The sequence below is a fragment of the Zonotrichia leucophrys genome, chromosome 2, assembly GCF_028769735.1.
Source record: "Zonotrichia leucophrys gambelii isolate GWCS_2022_RI chromosome 2, RI_Zleu_2.0, whole genome shotgun sequence".
Taxonomy (NCBI): Eukaryota; Metazoa; Chordata; class Aves; order Passeriformes; family Passerellidae; genus Zonotrichia; species Zonotrichia leucophrys.
The window spans coordinates 113439063-113454680 of NC_088171.1; the positions used below are offsets into that span (position 1 = coordinate 113439063).

The 15618-nt window shown below is 34.1% G+C and overlaps 1 protein-coding gene across 3 annotated transcripts in view; it reads right to left on the reverse strand.

Annotated features, from left to right (window-relative positions):
- Window positions 1–226: 226 nt before the first annotated feature.
- The window catches only part of RB1CC1 (RB1 inducible coiled-coil 1), a 69701-nt gene continuing 54309 nt past the window's right edge, over window positions 227–15618 (reverse strand). For 2 of the 3 annotated variants that reach the window (XM_064706094.1, XM_064706093.1), the window contains exons 16-24: window positions 13363–13522; window positions 11039–11147; window positions 10679–10919; window positions 9046–9097; window positions 7940–7987; window positions 4874–4932; window positions 3127–3263; window positions 1538–1608; window positions 227–1194 (exon numbers count right to left, since the gene is read on the reverse strand). In XM_064706094.1, the coding sequence (XP_064562164.1) occupies window positions 1117–1194; window positions 1538–1608; window positions 3127–3263; window positions 4874–4932; window positions 7940–7987; window positions 9046–9097; window positions 10679–10919; window positions 11039–11147; window positions 13363–13522 (955 nt within the window). In that variant the 3' untranslated portion in view covers window positions 227–1116. The remainder of the gene's footprint in view (window positions 1195–1537; window positions 1609–3126; window positions 3264–4873; window positions 4933–7939; window positions 7988–9045; window positions 9098–10678; window positions 10920–11038; window positions 11148–13362; window positions 13523–15618) is intronic. The other variant, XM_064706095.1, reaches the window with a different exon arrangement.

Here is a 15618-nt window from a genome sequence, read left to right on the forward strand (position 1 = left end):
AATATGCTGGCAAAATTAAAATTTCTGTCTACTTAAATTCATTTTTATGATTACAAGGTAATTCTTGTAATTCCCAAATGCTTTTGAAAATTACTACCTCTCATAGAAAATCTGGGTATTTCTATGTAATGAAACCACTGGAGAAATCATAGAGAAGATGCAACATATTAACATGAAGTAAATATTAGAGATAGTATTTAAAAGGCACACAAATACTTCAAACACATACAGTTTCAAATCTTTATTGTTTTAAAATTCTACATGTCTTTTACAATTACAATAATTTGTTACTTAAATGACTCTTGTATGGTTAATGTACAATGAGTTTTTTCCTGAAACTCAACCATGAAATACAATTTCATCAATATGATTTTTCTAAATAGATTAATACAAGACTTCTGTTTTGTTGGGAAGAACAAGTGCTTCACCTTGAATAAACAGCACAGGTGTCTTCCCTTCAGAATCTGTGTGATCAATCCATCGAAAGTGCTTTTGAAGATTGCAGATCTAACTGTGACTGATTTTCAAAATCAGTCCATCAAATTACAAGGGTTTTTTTAACATTAAAGAGCATTTTCATGTAATGAAACAAGCTGCAGTAGTTATTTTTATTCATCTACTGAGGCAAACTCATGTTGAAGAAAAATTATATGATTATCTGCATGCAATGAACACTCTCTTTAAATAGTTGATGAATTTTACACATATAAAGAATCTGTTAAAGAGTGCAAGTACTTTGATAATGATTTCACAAAAGGACATATGCTGGTAATAATGGTAACTAACATTTAACATCTAAATACAAGCTAATGTATATTTAACAGGCAATTAACATGGCAAACAAACCATGTTTCATGTGGTTGCCCTTAGAGAAAATGAACTCATTTGGTCCACACTCTTAAAGTTATCTGGGTAAAAAAATCGAAGCAGTTAGGGCCAGAGTTTTTGATGCATTTCTAAAATGTCACCTGTTAAAAAGTAAAAGCAGTACATCAATGACGTATCTTGTCACATGACCTCAGTATAAAAAGATGGCCTGGTATTTGGAGCGATGAACGAGCACTGAAGGACAAGTCAAAAAAGAATGGAGACAGAATGAACTAAAACTTTGTTGTGTTATACTTTCTTGTTCCATGGTACTGCTTTCACTCTGTAGAATTTTGTACCCAAAGGAACTTTGAATCTGTTTTGTGCCTACAAAAAAAGAATAAAAAAATTAAAATGTGGAATTATTCTACTGGTTTTTGTACTTGTAAGCTCAAACTGATTCCCACTACTCAGTATTCAGGAGACCCTTAGGAGTCTGGAAGGACTCTGGACAATGTGGATGCAAATACCCAACCCACTGCTCACTCAACTCTTCTGGTTCCTCTACTCTTGCTATTCACTGTCTCAAAAGAAAAGCAGGAATAGCAGAACTTAGGACAATTTTCACCTAACTTCTTATGCAGAGAGAATCTGTCATAACAGTTAAAAATACTAAAATATACTTTTTTCTCTATTAATCACAGATGATTTCTCATTACTATTTTCTTACCTTTTTTGCCTGGCAATACTCCTTTTCCATCACTTTTCCTAGCACCCACGGTCTCCTAGATGCACCCGATGCTAAAGAGAAAATGTATGTAATATTTTGGATAAGCAAGTACAGGTACCAGGATATTACATTATATTTTCATTAAAAGCAGATTTTTTTTTAACAGTATAAATAAACAAACATTAAGTAAGATCAGATTTAAATGCAACATTTTGGTGGCTCTTAGCAGAATAACTTGCAGTACCTAGGCCAACACCAATTTTAACCTATCACAAATACAACCTATCACAAGTGTTCTGATATTTCACTTTCCCCACTTCCCTGATGCAGGAATAGAATCAAGACAGTTTCCTGAAGCAGTGAGACAGAGACAAATGTGTCTCTCAGGCAGTTGTTAGGTATTGGTATTTGTTTTATCTGCAGTTTTCTTAGATTTGTGATTAACTCTATTCAGCAATTGGTAAGGACCAGAGCAAGCCAAGTCCATTTGAAAACAGGTCAGTGAATTAAGGACTCACTCAGTAACATACAAACTGACATGGCTTTTATCTTATATATGTCAAAAACCAGTAAGAAAAGTCTACCATATTTCACACAGCTATGTATGCACTACTAATGCCATGGGTCAGAATATATTACATCTGGAAGTAAGACAGGCATTTTCCCCTCAGGTTTCACAGATGACAGCAGACTCACAATCCAGTTAGGGCTTAGTGGTCTTCTGGAGAATACAGTTATTCAAGATCTATCATCTTTTATCATAACTGCAATCTACAGTGAGTCTGCTCAGGGAAATTATCTGACAGCATGTGACATGCAATAACACAGAAACCTTCACTGATAAGTTAGGATTAATACAAATTTTCTTTTGATGCATATTCTAAGATGTTTTTACAAAGTTGAGAGCACAGGTGAGTTTTCAAAATACACAATTGTTTAAAGACATTTCCATTAATCCACTTCATGTAGAGTCCACGGTTTAGTGCAAAGCATTGTTATTTTTCCTCATTCAAAAATATTTCAATTTTGCTAAGTTTAGATAGCTGCCAAAAAAAAACCAACAAAAAGCCTTGAAAATTATGGGACTAAAAAAAGTAAATGTGTTATCAACTTGAGCATAAAGAAATACTGGAAGTCTTCTCTGAAAATATTATAATAAATACAATTTTAATTTGGTAATATGAGCAAAAATATTGATTGCAAATTCCCATATACTGTTGTCTACATTTTTTTATTTATTATTTATGCTGAGTAGTTAAAGCAGCCTGATGGGAATGTTAACATACTCTGTGTGTGTATCAAATAGGCATATTCTCCCTCTTTTTTTTTTCCCCACAGCTTACTTTGAAGATGCAGACATTTTTTCCCAGTTTTCCAAGATATTAACATCTATATAAATTTTTAATTAAAAATGTTCTGCTTTGAAAAATATTTTGCACCAGAACAAGTAGCAAAAGCTACAAAGATAGCAGACAACTATTACATGCTTCTTGTATTTATCACATACATATAAAAATCACTTAGTGTTAGAAAGTTAAGACTGTTAGTTGTAAGAGGAGATAATAATTAGAAAAAAATCTGACACTTACCACACTCACCTGGTTTGAGATCCAGTGCAGCAAGGGACTCTGAGTGCAAGAAATATAAGGTTGGACTAACAGTAAACAACACGTAGTTGTCATGCCTTTCATCCAAGATTATGAGTACCAAATCGCCAACCTGAAAACTAGGGAAAAAAAGAAAATCACAGAAACTTGACTAAACAAACAGCACAGAAGCTTAAAGCTACATTTATTCCCCATGTATTGCATGAGACAGACTAGGTTGAAGAGCAGCAGACATTTCCACGTGCTATGCCAACTCATATACATTTCCTATTTTCTGAGGACAACAAAAGCAGGCTACCTTTAAAAAGTGTTTTTGAAATGTTCTACACCCATCAGCTCTTCTCAAATTCTTTTTCTCAAAATAACTTTCATTTTTTCTTTAAAACACAATCAGAAATACCTAACTAGATGCCAGTGTTTCAATTTTGTACTATTTTTTTTCCACTGGTACTTAAGGTAATCATCACTGTAGTGGTGTTTACAAACATTTTTTGTTGTTTTAAACTGAAAAAAATATGAACACAGAAAAATACAGCAAGAACATTCATGCAGCTTCCAATCTTAAAATTCTAAGCACACAAGACAAGTAAGGAATGAAGTGTTTACCTTCGATAAAATGATGAAAAACCAAAGAAACACTGTGGTAACTGTACATAAAACATTTTAAAATTCCGCTTTTCTGACACCAGGGAACACAAAAACCAAGTTCTCATGCAAAGTTTCAACTACAGAATTCAGAGAGCAGCTTCTGTCTCCAAACTTCTTGTTTCACGGTGTAAAGTGTTGCGAGTAAATTATTTACCCATTAATGAAATGAAATCTAAATTAGCTACAAATTAAGCATTAGATCACAAGGGAGCTCTAGGAATAAATATTACTACTCCTCTGAGGATAAGGGAGGAAGTGCAAAGAAAGTGAAAAACCTCTCCATAGAAGGAGATTACAGATACAAAGACAATCAAATGAGTAAATCTAGAGAAATTTAGGTCATCATCTTTAAAGTTCATTTTTGGATTAAATAAACAATACTCCAAACTTTTCTGCCTAGACTTACTATGAAGACAAGCTGTATTGACTTAAAAACATCTCTATTGGACAGATGAATTCTTCTGTCATACCATTTTCCTCCTCAAAATCTACCAAGACACTTGGGACAATTTTCAGATGCTACAGGGAAAAAAATTGTTCTTCACATCCTGATCTTGTTACATCAAAAATGAAAACTGGTGTAATTCACAAAACATTAATAGAAAAATCTGTGCAGATTCTCTCTTTCTCCAAAGATTATTTTTATATTATTCAAGAAATATATAAGCCTAATATGAATTGAAAGTTGTCTGTAGCTTTTACATTTTACAAGAATACTTCTTTTTCCACCAACAATTCGAAATGCAGCTGCTAACAGATTGATGCTATAGCATCATTATGTTTTAGCAAACAAAAAAGTAGTCTAAAAAAAGCCTCAGAGAATGCTAGAAATCCTACAGAGTATGGAATTCAAGAAAGTCACTAACAGAGAATTCAAAAAGGCCATTTCATTGTTTATAAAAAGGTTTTATAAAATTTGATTTATGCTCAACTGGGACTGTTCAATAGCTGATGGCTAAATTACAGTGATCTATGCATCCTTTCACCACAAAGCAAGAACAGCAGAAGTATAACATTAACTATACACTTATGTTATTGCAAGCATATCCATCTATGCATATGAAAATTAACATGTACTTACTCTCTAATTGCTATTTTTTCAGAATGTCTTGAGGATACTGATGACATGCTTTGAGACATCTATAAAAAGAGACAAGCTATTAAGTAAAAAGAGAATAGCTATTAAGCTACTAAGTACATACTTCCTATTAAGCAAGCTATGGTGAAATGTACATTGCAGGTAAGAGCATGGCAAGATGATTTTTCATTGATTTCAAACAGTGCCTAGTCTTGCAGATTTTATACTCACTCAGAAAACCCATCATACTTTTGTGATCCTGTTCTGTAGTGGGTTTGGTTGCTTGTGGTTCGGTTTTGGTTTTTATTATTGTACTTTTTTTTAATGGCTACCTTTGATTATAAATGTTCCAGCATAACTAACTTCTTCCTCATTATTTAAAACTGGGAAGAGCTTTTCATATCAGTGCCAGTGAAGATTTACTCTGGACATACACAAGACTTATCATAAATGTGTCCATTCTAACAGAGAGGTCACTGGCACCAGAGAAGACTGATGAGAACACCACAGATTAAACATGTTTATTACAATTAAACTCTAGATGTTGAGCTTAAGATAGTCTCTCAGTTTTTTTACAGTCACAAAATCTCAAGTTTATTGTAATCAACAGGGCAGCACTCCCTGGAACAAAACTGGAGTCAGATTTACTAAGACCAAACAAAGGTTCAATTCTGTAAGGTCTTGGGCATAAGAATTATCTCCTATATGTATATTTGCTTTTAATTCCGTTTAAATTAATAAATTACTGGCACATGGAACAACTTCAATAGGATAAACTAGACCTAAAAATAAACATAAGTGCACACAAGCTTTCTACAAGAACTGTGATAACAAGAAATGACAACGGGTAATTAATGCTACTTCTATCTCCAAAGGAACACTTATCCCCTGGGCAGGCAAGTAGCTGGGGAAGCTGCTCAGATATAAATATATCAGTACCATCACCCTCTGGTAACCTCCTTACAACAGACAATTCATAATTGCTCCACAGAAACTCTGACTAGAGCTCCTGCAGTTTTTCCATCCATTCCTACTTCCTGGACCATTTATACATGCTATTCAAATCTAGATTGCTCACACTTGAAGTTCAGCATGTGATTTTTCAGCTGTAACTCAGATATTGTTCCCTACAGCGAATTTCCTTCCTATTGTCAATCTTGCCCCCTGCCTTCCCCAGAGGCAGTACCAGCCTGTTTTTATATGAGCCTGTAGCCTATTCACAGCTCATTTTCTTAATTTCTTCAAAGAATGGGTCCAAATTGAATGCAGTGCATCACAGAATGCTCTCAAATTCTGATGACACCTTCAGTGGTTTTCTTTATAGGATCCAACTTCAGATTTTATTATTTTTAAATTTCTTTAGAGGTTACCTTTCTTCCTTGAAAAGGCTGCAGCTATCATGAAATTTGTCAAATTTGTTTAGACTGTTCACAGAAGAGTTTGAGAGTTCTCTTCAGATATACAGACCAGATATTTTCTTGTTATTTTTTTCAAACTGGAGTAAGTGTTAAATGAAAACACAAAATAGCTTGATTTCTGTAATTTTCCTTAACTTCTAACTTAAAGAAAAACAGAACAAACTAGAATGTTGAGAATAATTACATTAAAACCTAGTAAGGAATGTTGTAATAATACAATTGTAATAGCCTTTATACAGAAAAAATTGTTCCCTTTCTCAATAACTCATTTACTGTAACAGAAATCCTGTAATAACATCCCATGTATTAAAAGGAGCTCCTTTTTGTTCCTTGTAGAAGTAGCCCACAAGTTTTTCTGCAAAAACCAATGACCTATGAAGATTTTCTTTTTCACACATAATGCCTCTGAGTTCCTTATCTGAAGTACTTCAATAGAAATAAACATGGGTATTGAAGTGTTGATGTATATCTTAAGTTTAGAAGTGCATTTAAAAGGAAGGGGAAAGGGAGAGAAGGATGAAGGGACAAATACTAAAAACTCACTAGTAAAAAATCATTTTATAAGTAAGGAATTGAAATGATACGACATTCCATTTAGAAGTCAAATTTGAATTGCTTTAGAGACCAAAGAACCACCAATTTCTCCTACATGGCTTTGTATTAACCATAACAAGAATAATCCTCTATTTGTACCACACACAGTGTTTCTTCCATTTTATTTTAATCTAATAGGACAAGAGATCAAGGGTTTGATTCAGGAAATCTACAGAGAGGTTTACAAAACTGTGTAGGTGTATTTTGAGTTTTATTGTAAAAACTACACTTAAATTCTGTGTATTTCACTGACATTCGGAATTAAAAATAATCCTTGAAAAAATATACTTTTAGATGTCTTGCAATCTTTCCTTACACCTGGTATGAAGTCTAACTTCCCACTACAGAAGTATCAGTTCCTACCAAACTTTTAGGTACCACCAGTCACTTAAAGAAAGTGTGATCTCCATAGCCAGTCCAACCAAAGGATGTGCCTGTTTCCTATACACACAGGAATTTTTTTAAGACTTAAAATTGAGACCTGCTAGCATGGACAAAAAGGGAATAAATAAAAGGAGAGAATTTATACTACAGGAATCAAGGGCACTCTGTCACTAAATTATTTTTCCTTCCATAGGCATTTACTGTAGCATTTCATATGGTGTCTGCCTGCATTTCCAGCTACTAGGCAGAATTACAGTTTCACACCTTACTAAGGCAGGTGCAGTTTTCCCAAAACAATCTGTAAGTTATTGTTAACACTCCCAATTATGCTTAAAGTGTAGGCATATTTGTACTCATGTAAACTGGCCTTGAATCTACTGCTGCTGAAAGCTGAGTCATGGTGCCCTGGAAATTACCACCCACTACCCCAACTCTGGATGGTCTGTGCTCTTTGGGAAGAAGTCACTTCTCAGTCCTGTGAATCTTCTTCCATGAGAAGACTAAGCTCATGTAACCTCTCGAAGGTTATCAGGTTCCCTATTCACCACTTGCCTTAACACTTTAAATATTTTTTAAATTAATAAAAAAATACTAGATATTAACAAACTTTAACATTTTTAAGCTTTTCTTACTTTTTCATGAGGCTTAAAAAATGGATTGCACAAATACTTACCAATCTTTGATTTAATCTCTTATTTTCCTCTTCTTTCAACTGCAAAGTCTAAAAGAAAAACTTAATCTGATTAACTGGATATTATCCTTCATATAGTACAAACTTTTTTTTTAAAGTTCTGATATGACTAGAGCCCAACTACTTGTACAATAGTACATCCTTCAGTTCTAAAACAATTATCAAAGCATCTTTTGAACGGAGACATGCAAAAAACCCCTTGAAGTCTAGGAATTATGCTAGTGCTACAAACTTTCATGCTATGATTGTACCTGCATAGTCATATTTCTCTTTCAGTTAGAAAAACATGTAAACGATAGAACAGCAAAAGAAATGTAATATATTATTATGTTATAGGTTCTACCCATGACAAATCCTTTGCAATCAAATGACAGAAAAAAGCATGTACGTGGTCATAGTCAGAAACACCCAGGCAGTTGCTTCATACAGTGCCACAATCCATTAACAGAAAGCATTCCTGTTCTTTATTTGGTTCCAGTTTTTAGTCCAAGTGATCCTAAAAAGTTGGAAGCTAATGATACCTTTTTTTATTTAAAAAAAAAAAAGGTCAACTTCAAAGACAACTGAGATGAAGTTAGATATGACTAGCCAGTTAAAAATTACTAGAATCTGAAATACTCCAGCATAACTACTAGAGGTTAATCCCACATTTTACCAAGAATACAGCCTATGAGGAAAAGTTACCCATTTTTATGAGAAAGTGGCAAATCAATCTTAAATCCTGTCCAGCTGTTTTGTATTTCTTAATTAGGAAAAGGAGTTCTAATTTTTTCTCTCTCTAAATTCTCTGTATCAATGATCTGTCATTCCTAAAAAGAGTGACAGATCAGTCACTTGTACCAAAGCCCACATAAACATAACAAGGATAGACCAAGAGTAATGTTTTAATAGTTATCTTGAATTATTTCAGTGAATTACAGTGATCCAAAAGTACAATGAAAAAAAGATTCCCTGAAATCATATTGATAATCTCTGCAGACACTATGATGCATCAGAGCATATAATGGACCACAGCACAACTTCACATGTACATACTTTTAAATGCTTAGTCAGAAGTACTTAACCTCACAAACAAACAATCTACTCACTCTTTCTAGCAACATTATCCTCTGCTTTTCTTCAGACATATGAACATTTTCACTAAAAGAGAAAGAAAATGGACAGGTTAAAAACTAACCTTTTTTTAATAATCAAAAATTGTCTTTTCCACACCGACCTGTTATCTTCACTCAGTGGAGAGTGTTATATATTTGCTAGCACAGAAGAAACATCATAGAAAGACCCTTAGGAATCAGCGTCGACATTTCTGAATGGGGTTTTGGATTTTTTTCTTCCTTTTCTTTAAACCAAAGAGGCTCTTTGTCGCAACAAGCCAGTGAATTTTCAGCCACTGATTAGTTTATTAAGCTACATCAGGGCATTTCTTCATATTTTGCATTGTTTTCAAGACACCAGGATGAAAGATATAGCCCCACATGCTTTGACAGTTAATCCCTGATATTGTAGTTCAGCTCCATCATGTCCCATTTTCCTGGTCTGTAGCTCAAAAGCTGCTGGGGAGTATTCCGAAGTGCCCTCGTATACTCTCTGGTAGAGACACTAATGTCAACTTGCTACTTGTTGCCTTTCATCTGTGGGACAAACTGAGTACTGGAGCATGATAAAATAAATGCTAACATCCCAAGTAATTGCTTAAGAACATAAGCAGTAATTCCTAAAACAGTTATAATGTACTTTAAAAGCAGTTTAAATAGGGAAGAAACAACGATTTTCTAGTCCAAACCGATTTGGTTGAGAAAACAGACAAGTTTCGGGATGAAACGTGCTATAAATCCAATCAAAATTATCAGAAAACTAACAGATTAGAAATAAACAAACAATACTAATCATTACTTCAGTTAAAAGGCTGTTTAGCTCTCATGCAATAGGAAGCAGTCAACAGAAACCTGTGAAAGTTTCTGTCTAATCATACATTGGGTCATCATTTTTTTGTTCACAAGCTCACCTTAAATTTTTTCTGTACATCTGTTTTGAGAGTGCAGGGCTATAATGATTACTATAAGAAGCTCTTTTTTAAAATATGGGGTACTTCCTGGTTTTATTATCAGAGCAAGTTTAGCTTGGCAAGGACAAGTTTTCATCTTTACTTCTACAAAGCTGTTAAGTGCTCTGGGTATGTGATTCTGGGTTAGGCAGCATTGGTTGTGATGCACACTGACTAAAGTCAATGTAAGTACATCTAACTATTTTGCTCTTGTCCTCTGATAAAAACCTTGCTCCTCTTGTGTGGTTGCCAGTCAGGTTTCTTACTTCTGTGAAACGTATGGAGGAGAAGCCTGGGGTTCTCTACAATGCTAGTGGCATGAAAGTGAGACACTGTTCAAAAGATATGTCAGTAAAATGCAGCCTCCCAGTTCATTCACCATTACAATTTTCCTTCTGTTTGACTTAAGTTTTGAATACTTAGGTATATTCTTTTACATCATGATTGTGGAGCCAAGTTTCACCTTGAAGCTGCACACTTGAAAGTCATCAAACCCACACATTCCTAATGATTGTGACACCACAACTGCATGTCCATGTATGTTTGAAAGAATATTTTCAGGAAGAGCATCAAAGGCAGGAGAGTTAAACACGCTCATCTGTACTTCACACTGCCCAAGAGCACCCATTTCCACAACAAGAGCATGCTTTATTTCTACTCTAATGCTCCATACTTACTGCACAGCCATCATACTGGTTTCCATTGTGGAATCCATTCTCCCCTCAGTCCCAAAGTCAGCAACCAATCTCTCTGTGTCTGTGGGCACATCAGCTGCACAGGCTCCACAAGCTTCTGATGCTGCTGCCAAGTAGGTTGATGGAGAAAAATTACTACTTCTCAGTTTATTAACTTCTTCTTCAAGTTTCTTCTTCTCTTCAAGTAAGCGAGCTCTATCTTCAGAAAGTGTTTCAATCAAATCTATGACACAAATAAACGGAATTTCTTTTAATTACAGCAGCACTAAGGACCAAAACCAATCTGCAAAGAATGGAACAGTCCTATTAGAAAAGATGAAACTTCTTCAGAACTTTGCTTACCCTTATCTTTCTCTTGCTGTTGTGTAAGCACTTTTAATTTGTCACTAAGATCATTAATTATGTTTTCTTTTTTCATTTTCTCTCTTGCCAGAACAGTGTTAAAGTTGGTCTGAAAACAGAGAGGAAGTATTACTGAAACAAGGAACGTACTGCAAAAATGTAATGCAAGATAGTACAAAAAGACAGCATGCATTTCAGTTTTCTACAATAGAAGAAGAAATCAAAACTTTTTTACTTAATGCTTTGGTGAAGAAATAAAATGCCAGTACATTTTATTTTTATGTATTTCTTTAAATTTTTTTGTAATAATTTTATTTTTAACCCTCTCATACCCTCAAGCCTGATACATACAAGTAGTACAGTAAGAAATAATTTAAAAAACCATAAGTTGGTTCAAAGATTTTTCTTTAATATTTTTTTATTCTAGTTAATGTAAATCACTTGAGCATTCTATATTTAAAACAGTTACTTGAAGGCTTTGTAATATTAAGATAAAGCTGAACTGCATCCAGATGTGTTACATAAAATGAAAAAGAAAAATACCATTACCAATACACTATAAACTGAATTAAAAATACATTTCAAGTCATGCATTAATTCTTCAGTGAACAATTATATATTGCAAAAGATACACAGGAATCCTGGTTAATAGCTTGAATAGGTGAACATAAGAAGTGGCCAGCATAGCCATCAGTACCAGTCAAAAAAAATCTTTCCAGTTCTTCAGTCCTTCTACTGATCATTGTGCCCTTTAACTCTTAGGGTGCTGCTGAAGAGACAGACAACACCCACTAACAACCATCTACTAAAAGGATATTTCAAATTACTTTTAATTCTTCTGTGACTTTGAAGATTCTCTTGATATATGCCTATCAACCCTTAAAATGCAAACTATTTGGTGGGCTACACAACTTACATAGGGCACAGCAGCCTTTGTTATGTCTGCATAACAAAACTCTGTTATATACATATATATAACATATATAAATACATATAACTTTGTTATATGTTAATAACAAAGCGTAACTACACCAAAAGAAACCAAAAAAAAAAACAAATAATAACTAAATTCATAATAACAAAGCGTAATGAACTAAGAATTCAGAAACAAACAGAAAGCAGCTATGAAGTAAACTGTCAGCACTGACTGATACACCCTTTTTCTGGGTTTGGGGTATTTGTTTGCTTTGGCTGGGGTCTTTTTTGGGGTTGTTCATTGTTTGTTTTTTTTTTTAAGAAGTTCCAGCTTTCCTTGGAATTTGCTGTCAATGCCTCAGAACCTTCCCTTACATGCTCTGCTCCAGAAGAATGCTATTAGATAATGAGGAAAATGGAATACTAAGGAATAATGGAAAAATAAATCGAATTATTACCAATCTAGGAAAAAATTTCCTATTAGATCTACTATGTAAGGCTAACTTCAGCATTAATGCTTGTAGCCCAATTGCAGTAAGACCCCTTTATTTATAGCAATTTTGTGTTCCCTACTCCCTGCATCAAGTGATTCATTGCATTCATTCACCAAGCTGGCTGATCACCACCCTTGTCTCTTTGTCCTTATTTGATCCCACCACAGCTACAGTAAGGAGAAGTGCTTAAAACAGAAAATCCTTTCTCAGTGTTTAAATGCAACAAGACTGCAGATAATAGCTGTTACTAACAGATTTAATTTAAGAACTTGAGACTACTCTACAGAAACTAAGAGGCTCAAGATGTTTTGAAAGGAAAAAATGTGTGGATACAGATGTAAAATAATAATCCAGAGCAATGTGATTTTTCATCAAGATAAGGACTACACAGTGGCTTTAAATTTATTACGTAAAATGCAACATACATTGTTTGAACCTCAAAATACAATATGTTTATGCTTTGAACCTCAAAACACCACCTGTCCATGGTAATAAACTTTAAAAGCCAGTGAAATACTAATTGATTCCAGATCAATTAGTATTTCAAATAATTAATTTAGTGTTGTCCACAAATTTTTTAATACCTGATCTCTTTCTGCAGTTAAAGAAATGAATGAATATAGATTCCAAGCACTTAAGCAAGAGAAGTCACAAAACCTGAATCTGGATTGCCAGTTGTTTGGCAATTGGGTTCACCTTCTGTTTTTTTGTTTGTTTCTTTGTTGTATTTTTTTTTCCTTAATGCTTAAATGTTTGATCACATTAACACACCATATCCTGGCTTCAGATAATCACACAAGTTTATAATGTGTAAGTGTTACGGAGCAAAAGAGAAAACCGTACTCTAACTTCAAAGCAGCAAAAGAACGCAATTGTCCTGGGAGCAAAAATAATTAAAAAAAAAATCAGCTTTACCTGCTGCTCTGCAGTGAGTGATGTTCTGATGTTCTGCATTTCTTCATTCTTTCTTTTCTCTTGTTCTTCAAGTTGCTCTAAGAACTTCATTTTTTCTTCCTGAAGCTTCTCCTGAAGTTCAGCGACTAAGTTTGATTCAGCAGATGATTGAGCAGGAGGACTTAAAAGAAAATGTTTAGGCTTTAAATGTGCAGCAAATACCAAGCCCCACAACACATGAAATAAACACACACACAAGTCAGACGTTCATTTTGAGACATTATTTCTGAAATATTTAATAAATATTATATTACAATTAAACCCTTACTAACTTCAGTTCTACTTTTTAATCATGAGCATCTCACCAATTCTTACTCAGGCTTTCTCTCTTTTTAGCATAGCATGCTGGCTCTAATTTTGAAGTTTTGTGGTGGGGGAGGACTTTTGTTTATACTTTTAGTAATGTAACAAAGTCAGGAAAGTGGTAAAAAGAAACTATCAACTTCACAAAGATACTTAGTATGTCAAAATGGAAAGCCTTCAGAAATATCACATAAGGAAAATAATTCAGCAGAAATCTGATGCTAAGGAATCCAGATATGAAACTCAAAACTCTGGATTGCAGAATCTGGAGGACAGCAGTGATGATCGTAAAGGAAGGAAACCATCAACAGTCAAAGGCACAAAAATGACCTTAAATGGCTTTTGAAACAATGTTACATAAGCCAAGTATTTCTCACCACTGGAGCAAAAACTAACTACTCTTCTGTGCTTTGGCTTGAGTTATCAAGAATGCCTCTGAAGAACTTCAGAATAGAGAAACCCTCTTGTTGGGCAACAATTGTGAAAAATTGTATTATTTTAAGTTTCTATTATTTATCTGCACCAGAATCATATTTAAACCATATTGATATTACAACTAATCATATTTAAACCCAAAGCTCTTAGCTGAACTAAACCAAAGCAGAAATCATCTGCCTCTCAGATGGATTGCCTGGACTACTGCTTGCAAATGTCAGTCAAGTAAAAGATATTGCTGCTCTGCAAAGGATGCTAGCACATTAGCAGTTTTCATACCTCATCACTGTACCAGGTTTAAATATTTAATCTGAAAAGGTCTTGTCAACTACAGCAACAGTGACAATGGCTAACTTTATTATTTTCAAGATACCAAAAGCACACATGTTCAGATTGGGGTTTCTTTGCAAGCAAACACTTGCATTGCTTTAAGATGACAAAGAACGTACTTAACAATACTGTTACTTGTTTTACCACATGAGGATATACTGAATATACAAACTATTATGCAGCAGCTAAGCACACAAAAAGCCCATAAGAAGCTCTAAATAAGAGAGCTCTAAAAGCCAACTGAAGTTCTCAAGAGTGGCTAAACAGCCTCTGACATTCTAGAAGTCAGAAGTAAAATAAGCAGAGAAAACAAAGTCACGAAACACTCAGGCAATTTTTTTTTTTGTGCCACCAAGTAAACATTTTCATGCTTGATTAAATTTCAATTTATTTCTAAGTGAAGCCTAGCTAGGAGAGAGAGAGGACATGCACTCTGTGAAGCTCCACTACATATGGTGCTGTGACAGAAGTGGTTGGGCAATACTAAGACTGCCAAAGACAGTAATTCCATCTTTAAAGCAGTTGGGATTCCTATTCTACTTTTAACATTCTTTAGAGTATTACAGATATTTTAACTAACCAGAAAACTGCTTTAAAATGCTTAACAACAAGTCATTAAAGATATTGTGGTTTTCTCTACTGTTTTACATTACTACATAGTGCAGAAAGAGTAAATGAAACCACAAATGCCTTGCAGTTTTATTATCTTTCTTAATCAAAATGACTTAATTTTCAGACACACCAAACTATGTTAATTTTTATACTGTGGTAATGCATGGATAGCAAACATTCCTTTGTTGCCTCTTAATATTTTTGTTAATTTCCATGGAAAATCCTAAATTCCTGACACCAGTACAGTACTCAGGTAAAATTTAACAATCTGTCTCTCCATCTGTACCTTCTGAATGGCTTATGTAACATTACTCTTGCAGAAAAAAACAAACATATAGTCACATGCCAAATAAAAGTTGTTTTCTACCATTACAACTGCTAAACAATGAGTGAGAATAACAAATCAACCAGAGTTATTGACATAGCTTGGGGTTTTAAGAATGCAAAAATCAAACAAGTAAATAGTGACTTTGAAAACTTAGGACAGATTTACTCAACATATAAGCACTCTGGAGATAAAAACATAGTATATCTTGA